General features: G+C 33.6%; 1 protein-coding gene across 1 annotated transcript; it reads left to right on the plus strand.

The window, feature by feature from the left end:
* Positions 1 to 12,060: 12,060 nt before the first annotated feature.
* Positions 12,061 to 15,292, plus strand: LOC103955229. The gene is made up of 3 exons (XM_048567952.1): positions 12,061 to 13,274; positions 13,801 to 13,960; positions 14,790 to 15,292. The coding sequence occupies exons 1-3, from the start codon at positions 12,420 to 12,422 to the stop codon at positions 15,290 to 15,292; spliced, it is 1,518 nt and encodes a 505-aa protein (XP_048423909.1). The 5' UTR covers positions 12,061 to 12,419.
* Positions 15,293 to 17,645: the final 2,353 nt, after the last annotated feature.

Genomic DNA, 17,645 nt, shown 5'->3' on the forward strand with positions numbered 1-17,645 from the left:
TATGGGTAGAAAAATTACTTAATGAGACTCTCTGTGTCTTGTATATGCATGTGCATGTATGATTGACAGTTGTTCATTATATTCAGCATAGAAAATTGGATAAAATTTGGTTTTTTACACATAATGATTGCTTTTCTAATCTTCCTTACATAACAATGTAGTATCATTTTATCGTACATACGTTATATCCCGTACATTTTATTTCCTTTATCATCATCATCTAAAGATTTCTCTAGAAACATTCATTCAAATTGACTATCATTTAGTCATTTATATATATCGAGCAAACTAACAGGTATAATAACAAGTAACATTTTCAAGATTAGTCATCAACTTGTCTGATTCTCCAAATCAAGTGAAATTTTTTCAACCAGAACAAACGCATTTCGTCAATGAACTCTTAATAAGAGGACCACCGAAATTTAAAATATTTTAAATACCTACATGTCCCCTTTAAATTCGACAATGTGTATAAAGTTAATTTGAATTCCGAAATGTATTTTAACTTTAGCTACCTTCAATAAATAATGGAAGTTGCTAGTTTATGGGTTCTGACTTGTGTGAGTGGCAGCGAGAGGACAATCCACGACACTAGGGCACTCGTAGGGATTTTATTGGGAAGGAAACCCATGCATCTTCCTCAACGTCTACCTAACTCCTAGAAAATATTTAAAATATACACGTTCTAAAATGCTTGTTTTACACTGCAAAATCATGTGATGATCCAACTATATATCTAATTAATTAGTTCAAACTAGTCGGGCTTAACTTGCGAGGAAACTGCATGATCACAAGATGGATATATAATTCACAAAGGATGGTGTCTGTACTAGGTTCAAGATTTATTTATCTGAGTTACTTTTAGTCTTAGTGCCACATGATGGCTCCAGAGAAATAAAGAATAGGCGTGTCATTGTTAAGTTGCTAACAGATAATTTTTGTATTTAAGTGTGTGTGAAAGTAGCTCGTAAATGTGACTTCTTAATCAAACGATTGAACACCGAATGGAACGTTGGTCGGATAAAGTTCTTTTATGTGCCTCGAGTGAAGGACTTAAAATCATTAATTTTGTGTGTATAGTAGTTGCCTAAAACGTAAATGAAAGAAAAATAGAAACTAAAACAAGAAATAAAATGTAACAATTTCATGATGTAGTCAAGATTACAAACATTTATGAAAGTAAAATCTACGCCAATAGACTAAGCTACATGACTTGAAATATAAATCGACTTGAAATATGAATTGATTGGAAATGTAAAGAAACCAGTAAAACTCTGGCAAGGTTCAGGCCATGAAGGGCGAGACAATGCTAGAAGAGTCCACCAAGATCACTGGTATTAGACTGGATTTAGTATAAAACATATGCCTCAAAAAGGAAATAAGGGTGGTTGGAATTGCACGTCAACCAAAACATACCATGGGGTGACGGAGCTGTAAAAGTTTTAGATCTCATGAATCGTAAGCAATGTTTGCTTCGAATGAAGGCTTTGGGATTGTAGCTGAAGAGCTAGAGGTTTTGTTGAAGAACAATTTGGTTTTTGCTGAAAACCAGTTGCATTGATTGAAAGATCACTCAAGGTTTTGTATACTCGTAGATATTTAATTTGACGAAGGTCATGAGCTTGAAGCTTATGGCTCTATTTATAGGCACTGGAAAATGAGCAACCTCGATCTTATTACTGAGCTAAAAGCATGGGTAGATTGATTATTTGGCACTGGAAATGGTTGTAATTCCTGGTTGGTGGCCTTCAGTTGTGTCATGTGGGCGTTTCACACAATCATTGCGGACATGAACATATTGGACGACGCATTCATCGATATTTAAGGAGGCGAGATATTCTCGGGTCTGCTCGCCCGCTTGGTGGACGGGCTTTGAGCCTAAAGATCCTTGTTTGAGCCCTCAGACGAGTTAGAGTGATTTGAGGAGGTCATCTGAACCCTTGAATGCAATTCTAAATTGGACTTCAAAATTTGGTGGACCGAAATCGTGCAACTTTGAGTTAAATAAAAATAGATTGACCTTATAGCATACCTTATTTTTATTTGTGGCCCAAACAGTTTCATGCAAACAAATTCAATAGTTATTTAGAAATTTGAATAATAATTTACGCAAATAAGTTCAACGATTTTTCACAAATCAAATCCTAGCGGTAAAACGTGAATCCGCAAGTCCAAGAGTGAATTTAGTTTACTGGTAATATTATTATTATTATTATTATTTTTTAACAAAAGTTCACTGGTAATATATTTATCTAGCTGCCAACTTTTGGTGCTGATGGCACTATCCTCGACATATGAAGGCTTTTGGTGCGGTTGGGAAAACGTGGGCGCCAACTTTTAAGGTCACGCTGATTATAATCATCTAAACATCGAATTTCTTAGAAAAATGTATTATTGTGTATCGATCGGTATCAATCATTTTTATTCGTTTATCTTTATTTTAGAAAGAAAAGAAGACTTGCGTTGTTAATTAAGTTGCGAGATAATAATCATTTTGAGAATAAATTATATTTTGCTCTCTTAAGTTTTGTTCAATTTTAAATTTTTGTATCTTTCAATTTTATATAACAGCTCATGATTACACACCAACGTTATATGTTCAGCTTAATTTTTATTAGTTTCTCCGTTATCTCCCTACGTGGTCATCACATGACCCATTCTATCACCCAACTGGACTTCCACATAATTAATAAAGGATGTGAACCACTCATACATGGAAACGTGGACTGATCCAAATAAATAAAAAATAAAAAGCGTACCTTTAACATATTACCAATTTAAAAATCAAGTTAATTAAATTTAAAAAATTAAATTAACATAATTTTAAAAGTTAAAATTAAAGAACAACGATTTTAACAAATTAACAATTAAAATTAACCCAAGAACAATGAAATTTATCTGAGTTCTTCGCGTTCACCTTCGACTGAAGAAGAACGAAACTCTAAAAACGCCTCCTTAACCGTCCTAGGTTAAATAAGTGAGAATACAATTGCTTAAGGGTTGTTTTATTTTCTTTAATTTTTTTTTTATTTTAAAATTAAATAAGGGTAAAAGATCAGTTCAACCAGAATTAAAAAAAGTGGAGTGTATTCATAAAATTATAGGGTGTCAATAAAACCACCTGCTTTATACTCTAAAAACACTTCCTTAATATATGTAATTATCGATGATCTAACTGGATAACACTGAAGATATCTAACTGGATTGCTAATTATCTAAGCCAAACACATGAGCATTCTTGATCAGACAGACAGCTAGTGTGGAATATGTATATGTATATGCTAATTATCTTAAGCCAAACACTTGAGCATTCTTGTTCAGACAGACAGCTAGAGTGGAATATATATATTGATGACTGATGAGCGCGCGAGAGCTTTCTGCAAAAGGATAAAAATTGCAATCATTTCCTCGCATGCAAGTCCGGATTAGATTATTCGCCATAACTCAATTATCTTCCACACCTTTTGGCTATGTTACTGTAATTAATCTTCAAACACTATAACAAATATTAGTGGAATGATTAAATTATCAATTAATCAAATAATTAAGGACAATACTTGATACGTGTTCATGTAGCAGAAGATTCTTGCTAAATAAAGTAAAGATATAAAATACGAAGGTGGGAGTCGTGGGACAAATAATTTGGTAAATCAATTAATCAAACTTAAAGTTAACTGCGTTGTAATTTGCATGGATTATTGGCTTATTAAGATTGACCACTTCCTCTACTCCCAATGAATTTAAACATTTAGAATATAAAGGCAAGAGAGACATGAAGTTTTGAAATCGTATATAAGGAAAAGGACGACAGGTTTTAGTCCAAAAATAAAGGATGACAAGAGAGACATGAAGTTTTGAAATCGTATGGAAAAGGGCGACAGGTTTTTGTCCAAAAATAAAGGATGAGCAGCTTTTACCATTGGTATCTGGGTATTTGCTGGTTTTGGTGGGTAGTGTTCAGTCGGTAAAGTTTCAGCGTGCATATTTTTTGTTTCCACCCTAATATCCGCATGCACGTTGTTATTTTTTGGCTACGTTGGCTTTTGAATAATTACTGTTGCCAACTTGGCAATGTTAACTTTCAATACAATTTCATTGGCTTGCGATAAGGGTTAAGCTATTTACTCTGAATCAAGTAATTCTTTTTACCCCTCGTGCCTCGTCTATTTGTTCTCTTTGCTTGACTGATAACGAGTCTCATAATCATTTTTTTATTGGGTGTTTGTATACTGCCGGTATTTGATCTCATGTCCTTTTTAAGTGTGGTTCTGATCCCCTCCTTAGAATTGGTATGAGTTTATCACTCGAGTTGTTAATAATTGAACGAGTAGGTTGTTAGATATTACCATTAGAAAGTAAAGTCACCAAGCTATTGCCTATGCTATTTAGAAGGAATAACTGTAAATTCAGAAATGAACACTTCCACCCCATTAATGTCTTTAAAACCATTATAAACTCTATACAATTGCGGTTATATTCTTTGCAAATTCCGCTCTCTATTGCAAGAAGCAAGAGAGAGCTTTATATCGATCCACAAGAAAACAAAAGCGAATTATTTATTTTTTAATCTTATATATGTGATATAAAACAAGAGAGATTTAGATACAAAATCTTGATACAACGGTAAATGAGCTGGATGTCTTTTACAAACTAAAGCAAACTTGATTTGCCAAAATTGTGAATGAAGAAACCATATATTAAAGCGCCCCAGGTAAAATTAATTTGATTAAAAAAAAGTACAGGAAGACAAATCCCGGTCTTTTCACAAAAGTTTTCTTGGTTCATGAAGGATGAAAGTAAAACACCCTTTAATATTTTGTCTCATGCATGCAAAAATATTATATGATTTGCCTTTTCTTCTATTAGAAAAAAGAGGAACGATCTTGCACGCGTGTTAATTTTTATTTGTTTTTTATTTGCAGGAATTTCAAACTCAAAATGAAAGGGAAATTCAGCAAGTTTTATTAGGTGCTGATTAATGTGAAATGATCTATTTTAATCAAAATAATTTTTGAAATTTGCATAATTTCTTACTTAGTCTCTTACAATAAAAATTAATTGAAGTAGTCCCTGAGTTTGTCTACCTTGACAAAAGTACAATTCGAAAGGTGGTCAAAATAATTTACAATGGACAAACTCAGGAACCACTTATATTGATTTTTATTGTCAATGACCAAAGTGATGAGAAATTATGTCAATCTCAAGAACAGGCTAAAAAGTGATGTGAAATTTAAACCCATCACAAATACTTAGGGTTATATTTTGCTAGAATCTGATCTTCTTGTGAACGAAATGGTATGGTATCATTCCGGACGTTCTTTTTTATTTTGTTTCTTGATTTGTTATTGGAAAGCGATCGTATTTGTTCAATGCATACAAAATATGAGCACGAATCGCTGGACACGGTTAAAATTTAGTCTCAAAATCTTTAACCTTAATCTTTAAACGATGATCTTTCAAACAAAATTATCCAAATATATTGGTTCTATTTCTATACATGGGTAAGCATGTAATGCTAGAAATGCCAAAATGTAAAAAGTTTATTTGAAAGGAATATGATTATCTTCCCTTTTTTTTTCCTTTTCTTCTCTCCTTCTATTTGGACGGTTACGGTTAAATCACGTCAACATCTTATATTAATTTTATATTAAAAGTGAAAGATAAAATAAAAAAAATGTAAAAAGAGGTGAAAAAAATGAATGAAAATAAGAAGAGAAAGAATCTTAATCCTATTCGAAAAACATTCTCAAGGTTGAGTTCTAATTCTAGCTTACAAACAGCAAAGCCCCAAAAAAATTTTAAATCAAATTGGTCACGCGTCACTGTATTCGAAATGCCAGCAACAAGAACAACCCAAAAATAGAAGAGAAAAAAATTTTAAAAATATATTATAGTCCAAAAAAAAAAAAATTCAAGTTTTAAATTAAAGTTGATTTTATGTGAAGTGGACTGGACGAAGGAAAAAGAAGAGTACGACTCACTGCCAGTGACCGAGTCAGCCACTGAGCCAAAAGCTACAGTGTACGCTCTAACCCACCCACACACATTTCCACATATTGACAGAATTTCTCTTCAAATCCCATTATTTGAAGCTAAAAACCCAGATAATTGGAACTATTCAAATTAAATGACACAATTCTATTAACTTATTTCGTTAATATGCTTCACACAAATTAAAAGCTTTAATTTCTTTTTTATACAAATTAAGAGTCTAAATTTTTTGATTCTTATACTCTAGACACTAAAATCTGAAGCGGATTCGAACTCTACTCATGTCTTTTTTATTCCCTTCTAAATTGTCAATATTTAAAGAAAATTTATACGATTTAAGTACCTTATCATTTTAGCATTCCGTTAATCAGTAATACAAAAATATATATTTATATTCATAAAAGTTTACATTATTATTAACAAAGAATGCCATGATGGCGACGCATTTGTGACGTGCAAATTTCTCTCGCTTATTGAAGGTCAAAACGTAAAGTAATTTAAAACCGACGTCTGCTATTCTCTTACTCCACCTGTACAGACGAGGGAAAAGAGTAGGGTTTCACATTGTGGTTGTTTGATTGATTGACACGAGGGTGAATAAATCTCGAAGAACAATTATACTTCTTTGTCTTCGTTGGGTCAATGAACAATTATACTCTCTACTATATGATTGTAAGAGTTTGAGATCCAAATTTTGATCCTCTTTCCTTTTTTTTTTTTTGGAAAAATTAATGAAAAAAGTTTGAAAATTTTATGTTTTAACGAAAATGACAAAATAAAAGGTAAAATGAATAATACCATGATTGATTTTTTGTGTAAAAATGTGATGTTTCTTTAAAGAAAACGGTACCAGGAACTTCTCGTTAAAACTCTATTTTTTTTTCCATTCTACTATTGCAATAAAACTGGTTCCCAAATTACAACTTAATTAATTTAAATGATGTCAAGATCATAGTTTTTCTTTTTTGACGCAACTATATAGTTACACTAAGGATTAGGAAAATTAGTGAGGAGCTCTCCGTTTACGATATGCAAACCTAAAACGTCTCTTATAAGTGTAAATGAATATTATTAGCATGTAGTACTAAATAATAGTTTTGTGATCACAGTTAACATGCATAGTTGTGTTAATTATGAAAACTTAATCATAATTAGTAAGCATAATACGTTGTTCGCCACAAGTAAAATGATGTTTTTTCGTTAAATTAGCAACATATATTGTGCATCCTCAACCTTGTATTTCTATCACACCGCCAAGTCTTTAATTGTGTGTAAAAGGACTTACTACCGAGTCTAAGTCTTGTTACTATCGCACATTGTTTTACAAAATATTTGTTGACCAACCCTCTTACCACATAATGTGATTGATGATTAGGTCGTTAAAAGACAATTAAAAGAGAAGACTGATTGATTTAAGGTGGTTGATTAGTCCATTCCATCATCACATTATCATAATTTGGGAGGATAATTAAATACATGAAATCTATATGATATGATATGTATATTTAGGAATAGGATCATCTTTAGATTCTCTCCATTCATATTCTTCAGAGCTTTTAAACTTTTTTCGTTCAATTGAATTCAAACTGCCAGAAATTAATTTCCTATTTACCTTCACCTTTTTATGTTCATCTTCTTTCATATTCACCTTCTCCTGTTCATGTTCTTCCGTCTTCTTCTCTATCCACATTCTCATGTTCATTTTCTTCTCTCTTGTTGATCTCTCTCTAGCTCCAAATTTAAAGAATCCGGATAATCCAAATAAAAAAATCCATAGAGAATTCCAGTCTTATATTTAATTTGGGGCCATAGGGACCCGATCATCCATCGATGGTGGATTTTATAATTATGTGAATATTACGTGTCCAGCTGTAAAGTGAGGATGGTGTAATGGGACAACATTTATGGAGTAGTAGAGTACAAACACCTCTGTGCTGCTAAAAGTGAACAACTGTGGCCAAAGGCAGGGCCTTTCCATTTTGTTGTCATAAACCCACAGCCTTTTACTCTACACTCCAAATCTTGCCTCAATTGCAGCCTGCTTTCCCTTGCATTACACTGCATGTACCAATAGTAGGTATGGAAGTTCAATTTCAAAACCAGCAAGTGGTTAAGACTTTCACTAAATTCAATTTTGTGACTTTGATTTCTATATATTCAATTGAGGCACTAGTGTTTGCTAGGGCGGAGCTATTAAGGGACCAAAGTGGTTCCAAGCCCATCCGGACTACGGTGTACGAATTTTTCGACAACCCTTGTTGTGAGACACGAGAAAGAAGTGAATTGTTCCTCGTGAAGAATTTGATTCGAACCACGTCGTCGTTTTCTGATTCTAACAATTTTGTTGTTTTGTCTTTTTGGTTTACTAAAACGATGAGTTTGTAGATGAAGGTTTTACAATAAATTTTAATATTATTTCTAAAACAACCTAATCATCTACTATTTGAAAAAAATGCAAACCAGAAATGTTTTGTAGTTCTTCTTTCTATATTAAAAAAAAAATAGCGGTTAATCTTCTCTCTACGTCCCACTAAATTGTATTGCACAATTCTTTTGATTCTCACTATTAAATTTAATGGGTCTTTCAATTTTGTAAAGATTACTTCAATTACTCATGTTATAAGTTCAAACTTCTTTTTCATACGGGAAAGGCCATTCCTCACACAAAATTCTGACTCTATCATTATATTTTTAGGAACTTTAACGAAAAACTTCCGGTACTATTTACTTTAACGAAAAACCATATTTTTACTCAAAAAAATCCATCATGGTACTATACAACACAATTTTATCATTTTCGTTAAAACTCAAAGTTTTCAAATTATTTTCATTAATTTTTTTTATATTTTTAGTTCGAAAAAGAGATTCTTTTTTTACACAGTGGATCCTTTGATATGCACCAATACATAATCTTTCTCGATATCTTTATTCATTGCATCTTTTGCTAGCACATCCAGCTATCCATTCATTTCTTTCATCTTATAGAGGGAAATATAGTAAAATATTTCTCCTCGTAAACTGCTAACATTGTAACAAGGTGAAAGCTAGATTTTGACCAGATTAAAAAACATATTATTATCACCAATATATATATATATTAAAAAAAAAAAAAAAAAACTTTAACGAAAATTGCTTAGTATTATTTATTTTAACGAAAAATTACATTTTTATACTAAAAAGTCAATCATAATATTATTTATTTTACCTTTTATTTTATCTTTATCGTTAAAACTCAAAGCTTTCAAACTTTACTAGTTTTCCTTAAAAAAAATAAAAATAAAAAATAAAAAATAAAAAAATAAAAAGTTAAAATTAAAGCGAAAGCAAGAAGATTATTAGGGAATATATGGATCTCGGGAAAGAAAAGAAGTACGCGGAAACCACCACCTGACCTGGTTCCTGCACTGCACTGCACAGGCAGGCAGCTGGCTCCTCTCCTCTTCTTCTCGCGATTCCTGTGTCCATACTTGCTCTTCCTGTATAAATATTAATATCCATATTATATAATATGAATTGTCGATTTAGTTTTTGAATTATCACTATTATATTAAAGCTAGTTTATGCAGTTTTTTGTCAACTTAAGTCATATGATACATGTAAAAAGTAATATTGTCATTTTCTCACTTATAACTCCTTAATATTTCATATCAGTTGTGAATCTAATGTCTAATTTACATTTCAAAGTTAACTTCATATACCATTTATTTGGAAAAAAAAAAAAAACAAGTCCTTCTACTTATAAAAAAAACTATTAATTTACCCTTTAAAGTGTATCACATGCAAGTCACGTGACTTGAATTGACAGAAAATCGAATAGAATAGCTTCAAATCTAATAGTAGGGATGTAACTGGTAGATTTTCATAATTTAAGGACTGATTTTTCTGAATAAATAGTTTATGAACTTAATTTTTACTAAGGTGGAATTCTAGGATCAAATCAGCAGTTGATCCTGTTATATATATGTATATAAAGGGATTTCATATTTGCTCCTTCAACTATTGGGGTTCTCCACTTTGTCTTTCAACCTTTTGGTCTCAATTTAGTAACCTAAAAATTTAAACTTGTGTTAATTCAAAAGTTAACAAAATTACTGAATGATCGCACAATTTTGCTTAGGTTTTAGTTAGAATGGATCACGGTGTCGAGTATGTCAGAAGGAAACTCTTCATACTATTTCAACAAGTTGACTATCATCGATGTTCAAAGGATGAAAACTAGTTTTTCAGTCTAGTAGATTTTAGTGCTAATTTTAGCTTCCAACTGAATTGGTTTTGCCTATTTTTAAACATAAATGAGTACTTTAAGCATAAAAAGGTTGGTCAAAGTTGTTGTATTGCTAAAATGCTCTTCAAAAGTAGTCATGTAACAATAATATTAGGTCAACTTTTATAACGAAAGTCATTTTCAGTCCTTATTAAACACTTTTTAATAGTTTTAAGGACTAACTTAGTACAAAGAAAAAGTTTGTAGAACTAAAATGGAAACCAAAAAAAATTTGGAGGTAAATGTAAAATTAACCCTATAAAATACCAGTAAGTGCCAAAATAAAGAGGACACATGTAATCTTACGATTTGTATATTTTGGATTTTGGACACACTCTGTAAACAAATTGGTTATTTTTAAATTAATTTTCACAGACACATAAATCTGTTGGTTTGGTGAGTGAGATGCGTACAAAGATGGAGGTAGATTGTCTCTTCTATTTTGATATCTTTCTAATCTTCTTTTATTTTATGCGGTTACGATTAAACCACGTTAATATTTTATATTAATTTTTTAATAAAGATGTTAAGATAAAAAATAATAAGAATATAAAATATCAATGTGATTTAACTGTAAATGCATAAATAAAAAGAGATATGAATGATACCCAAACAAGAATGCAGACAATTTGCCTCTTTCATAGACTCACCCTCCAAACCGGATCCTATTCCCCTATCCCTACTCGGTCTCTCTAGGATAGCCTACTCGTACGACACTCTCCCTACTCCTCTGCTGCTGCCACCAATTTGCGACCATGTTTTTTCTTATTGAATTTTAATTTTCTATATAACCAATTTGCGACCATGTTTTTCCTTATTTAATTTTAATTTTCTATATAACGATATTCAACTGTAAAAGAGATATATACTAGTATGGCTAGGTCAAAAAAGGAGCCAGTCCTTAATTAGATATCCAATAATAAGACTAAACTCAAAATAATACATCTTGGTCGAATGAGAAATGCGAAAGAGATTTTTTTTAAAGTGGAATACTTATGGACTTTCTGCATTTTACCTTAACGTTAATTTTTGTGCTAATATTATAAAATATTGTGTTAAATATGAGATGTTAACCCAAAATTTAAGTTCCTAAACTAAAATTTTAAATTTTAATCCAAAAATAGTTTCTAATCCAATATTAAAATCTAAAATTTTTAAGCCCATAAAATTTAGATTTTAACACAAAAACCTTCAATCCTTATGGGTTAAATTTTTAGCCTGAGATTATTAAAGAATGAATTTAGGATAATGTTTTTCTCAAAGTACTTTAAAAAAAAAATTACGTAGACTATTTTAATTTAATTTTATGAATATTTTAACTTAAAAATATTTAGATTCCGATAAATATTGAAAAATGACTAAACTGCCACAATGAAACTCGTAAAACACATTAAACAATTTTTTTAATCACTTTAATCATTGGATTTAAATTTGGACCATTTCATTTTTTTTTATCGTTGAATTTGATCATATTAGATTTTAGCCATTGAATTCAATGAATTTATAAATGTTGACCTAAAAAAAAAATATATATATATATATATATAATAGGTCAACCCCATTAATCCAAATGGAATTCTGTGCTAAATTTGGCCCTAGAAATAAATTTTGAGTTAAAACTCGTATTTACCCCAAGTATGTTAAGATAAATTAAAATTTAAAATTTAAGTTTTACTTTAAAATTAAAATAAGTATTAGAGAATCTAGATAAAATCTTACTTTTAAAAAAGCCTCTTTCACATAAGTATAATAGAATTTGTGACTTTTCACTAAAGAATACTGCTAGTCTTTATACCAGTTGCTGTGACCATTCTATTTTTATTTTTAATTTTACGTATATTTCTTTCTCCCTTTTATTTTATAATAATTCGATTATCACCATCTCAGATTCTCAACCTCGATTTCTACCCCCTGCCCCGTTCAGATTTGAATCATGAACTCTCCTCATTCCTTCCTCCCTCTCTCTCTCCCTCTATCTCTCTCTCCTATATTAGCATCCATTTTCTCACCCTTCAAAACCTCCCACTTTTGAAAGTTGAAACCTCTTCAACTTTTTTATGCTGCTGAAAATTATCATCCAAAATCTGTTTTCGCTAAATTAATATTTACATTAATCGGCTTTTTTCCTACAAAAATCCCTTTTGAAAGCTGCAAGCTTTTTTCGATGAACATGGCGGCGCAGAAGCACTTACACGAGCTGCTGAGAGAAGTCCAGGAGCCGTTCCTGCTCAACAACTACATTGCCGATAAACGCTGCCAGCTGAAAAGTGCTTCCACGAAAAGCCAACAACACTTACAGGTCAAAAAACGCAGACCCATCTCCCAAGTTTCAAACTTTCCCGGCAATCTTTGCAAAAACGCCTGCTTTTTCTCCCTCCAAGACTCGCCGGACCTCAGAAAATCCCCGCTCTTTGATTTCTCGTCACCGGCGGCCAAAAGCCCATGCAAAAGTCCTAACGCTATCTTCCTCCATATCCCGAACAGAACCGCCGCTCTCCTCGTCGAAGCCGCGATGAGGATTCAGAAGCAGTCGGTGAACTCAAAACCGAAAACCCAGAGCAAAAACCACGGGTTCGGGCTACTCGGGTCGCTTTTTAAGAGGTTAACGAATCGGAATCGGACCCGAAAGCGGGAAATCAACGGTGGCGATGGGGTTCAGGTCTCAGTGAAGGACATTCTCCAGTGGGATTCGTCAGTGGGGCGAAGAAAGATTTCTTCCGATCAGTTGGAGGAAACGGTTGAGTCTTGTTTGGAAGTTGAGGACAAAAGTGCTTCCCTCATAAGCATTGGGAGGCCCAGCAGCGCGGTGTGGTCCGAAACCAACGAAGCCACTTCAAGCAGCTGCAGCCAGTCCGAGGAGGAATCGGCCGATACAGATTGCCCTTGTAATTGCGACAAGATTAATGCTTTTTGCGAAAGCCCTTTTCGTTTCGTCCTCCAACCAACCCCCTCGCCATCCGGCCACTGCACGCCGGAATTCACGTCGCCGGCGGCGTCCCCTAGTCGCCACAAACAAGAGGTTTGTCTTTTTCCTTAGCTTTGCCAACTTTTTTTTATTTTTTATTACCATGATTATATAATTTAAGCACCGAGTTGGTAACTCGGTCTGCTTAACGACGGTCCGAGTTAACTCACTGGGACGGTTACAGAATTGTCGGTAGCATGATCAATTTAATAGATTTGGGGTGGGAAATTTAGGCAGATTGGAGGGCCATATGTGTCAATTTGTGTGATCAACATGTGTATACTTTTTGTATGTATTTGCTGCATCGTTAATCTCTTTGTTGTAAGACACTGTTCAGTAATAATATTCGATTGAAAAGACAAATTTACCCTTGTTGTCTTGTGTTGGATCCCATCATGGAGTCCTGACATATGTAAAAAATTACACACTTTGTGTTGTTGATCAGTCACATTCTTCTAAAATTTAACAAGAAAAGTCAATCAGCAATGGAATCATGGATCTGGGATTTAATCTAAATTATTACTTTATTGCTTAATTACATGTGATTAGTGTTTTGATTAGGGTTTTGATGTGTAAATAGGAGGAGGGGTTGCAGAAATTCCAAGCAGAAGTGGAGGAGGAGGAAGAGAAGGAACAATGCAGTCCGGTTTCTGTATTGGACCCTCCGTTCCAAGAAGATGACGAGGGACATGACGATGAAGACGGTTTTGACTTGGAGTGCAGCTATGCCAATGTGCAGAGTATGTAATAATTCCCATGCTGTACTAAACTTTGTTTTAATCTTTATACCCTTGTTTGCTGGTTGTGCGGTCCCTTTCAATGAGCTTGTTACTGTTTGTTACGTAGGACATGAAAGTTCAATACAAAGATTGTTTTTATCATGACACCATGCTTATCTTTGTGGGATCCATAGCCAGATTGCTTCTCCATGTTCTTATCTGTGTTTCGGTTCAGAAGTGTCGGTCAAAACGCTTGTTGTCGATGTTACATACGTAATTTTGCAGTGATCATAACTGCGTATGTGACCCACAGTTTTGTTTTCTGATGTCAATGTGCATGTGTTGGTTCATCAACCCTAGTTGTTCATTTCAAATTTGGGATTGTGTTTTGAAAGTTTTTAGCGGTTTTCGGTTTTGATCAAACCCTTTTTGTTCATTTATAGGCTCATTGATTGCCCTGCTTCAAAATATGGCAATTATTCACCTATTTTCTGCATTTCTTCTTCCTGTTTTGTTATGGAACCTGTTGAAGGCACGAGAGTTGTTTCCCCTGTTCTCTGTTTTTCCTCAGTGTTATTACAGTTAAATAAAGATCCGTATATAGGACACGAGAGTAGGAGAGGATCAGTTCAAAGTTTCAAAATTAGAACTGCACATTAATAAATTTTGGAGGCATGTATATGTTTATGTATGTGGCTTTATTTTGTTTTCCCATCTGAGTAACAAATGTTGGTTCCTAAATGTGATATCAAAGTAACAGGTCATTTTTTAGTGTATGGACAAGCCTTGTAGCAATTTTGAATTTTCGAACAAGTTACTAATTTTGGTCTTTCCTGCATTGAATTTACAGGAACAAAGCACCACCTTCTGCTGAAGCTTCGTAGATTTGAGCAATTGGCGGGGTTAGATCCAATTGAACTCGAAAAAAGGATGCTAGAAGAAGAAGATGATGATGATGAATGTGACGATGACGAGTCAGAAACATTGGATAGCAGCAGGGAAGAAACTCTTGATGGGCTTCTCAGAGAAGTACTTTCCAAATTAAACTTCCCTTGTAACAAAAGTATCCCCGAAGACATGCAGATATTGTTCATGGATCTCATTGTCGAGGAACAGAGAGAAGTGGATGATGCTTTTGACAGCAGAGAAGACGTGGTGAGAAGGGTCTGCAAGAGATTTGAATCTTGGAAAGAGGTGGAGTCGAACACCATTGACATGATGGTGGAACAAGATTTCCGGAAGGAGCTCGACGGGTGGAAGAAAAGTCAAGATCAAATGGGAGAAACTGCAATGGAGATTGAGCTTGCAATCTTTGGCCTACTGGTGCAGGAAATGGCAATGGAACTAGTTTGATTAACTCGAAAATTAATCGACCGGGAAAGGTTCGATGTAATGGGGACCATTCCAAAGAGTTTTGGCATGACTTTTTAAATTTTTTTGTTTCTAAATCAAAATATGATCACTTGGAGTATAGTCTGACATGCACTGTGAAGCAGGAAATAGGCTTGAAATAGTAACATGCCTGAGGAAGTAATTAGAGGGACTTGGGGTTGGGTGGCTGGTTGGGTGGCTGACATGGTATTATCAATGTATATGGATCATGTATGTAGTTGGTGGGGGGGACCGGTGTATGTATGTATCCGCGCGTATTTAGACATGAGATGTACAATTCTTGGCCTTTTTAAATATCTTTATTATGTCCTAAATTTTATCTGTTTTGTTTGTGCTTTTCGCTCTTCTTTTCTCGACCTGCACTCACTCATATTTGTTATGGCTTTTGAAATGAGCAAATCGGTTGAGAATCAATGCGCATAAACAACGAGAGTAGCGTAGAAGAAGAAAAGATGCGTGGAAATCATTACTTTTTTTGTGCAGAAACAACGAGAGGGCAGAGGGTTTGTTTTCCCCAATTCTATGTCTCTCTTGTGTCTCTTTTCTAATTGTCACTTTGCATCGTTTTAGTTCTCCTCCTTGTCCTTGTGTCATTTCGGATTCCAACTGTAGCAAGTGATTATATATACTTCTTGCAGAGATCACGATCTAGTGTGAGATCTAACGAGAGAAAAGGGTGAGGAGTGACTGATAGAGAATGAAAAGGAAGCATAGCCGGCAGAAAAGTAACGGTGGCGATGGGTGGTGTGGTTGCCGGAATTTTATTTCACTGTTAATTTCTGTAAATCTTTTATTTATAGTGTTTTAAGTAGTTTTATGAAAAATTAATTGTGTTAGTTGTGGAGTTAAATTGAAGGACACGTGCTAAAATACTAGAAAAGAGACACAAAAAAGACATGAAATTGAGAATAGCAAACCCTCAGCTCCATGAGACTAATGTCTAAAAGGAAACAATGCATGGAAATCATTATCCTTTTGTTAAAGAAGCATAAAACTTTAGTACATCAAAGTATGACAACCAGAAACTCAGAAAGTGTCAAGGATCCAATAAAGTGAAACCTACACATTACCAACCCAGTATTCTTTGGGAAGGATGCCAAGGAATTGAGTTGAAGAATGTCTTAACAAACGAATAAAGTTAAGGACTTGAGTTATTTAAACACAAATTGATAAGCTTTGCTTTTCTTCTCTTTGTCTCTTTGCAGCATCTGGCATTATTGAAACCTTACATTATTAGTTCAATGTGACTAATTAGTACTCAATTTGGTAGTGATAGGACTATCTACTTTACTATATTATTGACCAAGATCATTAGCTACTGAACAATCGTATTATTAAACGGATACTGTTCGACTTCATACATATAAGAAGTTATTGCTCCTTCGTAGTTAATGACAATTTGATATATATACCGAAATATTTCATCTAAACCACAAAATAAAAAGTTTTGGAACACATGTCAATATAATTGGTATGCAAGAAGAAATGACTCCTTACATATAAAGAGCCAAACCTTTTCTATAAAAAACATCAAGGGAGTAAAAGTAGAAAAACTCAGCTACACTTGTTTAATTAATTATTAACTAGATGCTAGCTACATAGCAACCTCCTTTGCATGCGCATTTATACTTGAAATGATTAAAATAGATGTGTTTATGCATCCAAGTTCGAATTTCTTCTTGAAAACATACGAATTTAGAGTAGAGTATCATTATTATAAATCCTCTTTTCACAAGTCTCTTCTTATATGCCCATAGGCTTGTAACCACTAGTTTAGAGTCCTTTGGTTTGGACTCAGAGTTGGGCTGCAGAATTTTCAATCTTACACCTAATTTTTGTAAGTACTTCTGGTTCCTGAAGTATGGTCATTCCTGGTGAGGTTTGTTGTTAGCATTTCAAGGCCCAAAGCTCTTTCTTCCGTCACTAAAGATATGGGTAGCCAAAATAACAGACCAAACCGGCCGGTTCAGACCAGTTTTCTTCGTTATCTTACATATAAAATTCTTACTTTGTAAATATCAAAACTTGATCCAAATTAGACCAGACATGTAAAAGCCGGTTCAATTTTGACATTGAACCTGTTGCACCTCTCTTTGTTTCTCATCGTTTAGTGCTGCACTTGATTCGGCATACGCGAGCTATCTTCCGAGACCTTGTGCCGTTTTAAAGTGCTACCACGCACCACCGTCCCAATACCAACGGACACTTAAGACGAAAATGCAATAAAACTTTCTTAATTTTGTACCTTTATATATTTTTCTAATAAACTAGGGATATTGAAAAGCATTCCAATAAAATCTACTGACCATCTCCA

Source organism: the organism of the source record quoted next, unplaced genomic scaffold (assembly GCF_019419815.1).
Source record: "Pyrus x bretschneideri cultivar Hongxiangsu unplaced genomic scaffold, Pyrus_bretschneideri_v1 Contig47, whole genome shotgun sequence".
NCBI lineage: Eukaryota > Viridiplantae > Streptophyta > Magnoliopsida > Rosales > Rosaceae > Pyrus > Pyrus x bretschneideri.

What these genes read in the sequence shown, in the direction of transcription:
- LOC103955229 (XM_048567952.1), top strand. Translation starts at nt 12,420, where the DNA reads ATGAACATGGCGGCGCAGAAGCACTTACACGAGCTGCTGAGAGAAGTC. An exon ending in CTAGTCGCCACAAACAAGAG is followed by an intron (nt 13,275 to 13,800) that starts GTTTGTCTTTTT and finishes ATGTGTAAATAG; the next exon opens with GAGGAGGGGTTGCAGAAATT. An exon ending in CAGCTATGCCAATGTGCAGA is followed by an intron (nt 13,961 to 14,789) that starts GTATGTAATAAT and finishes TTGAATTTACAG; the next exon opens with GAACAAAGCACCACCTTCTG.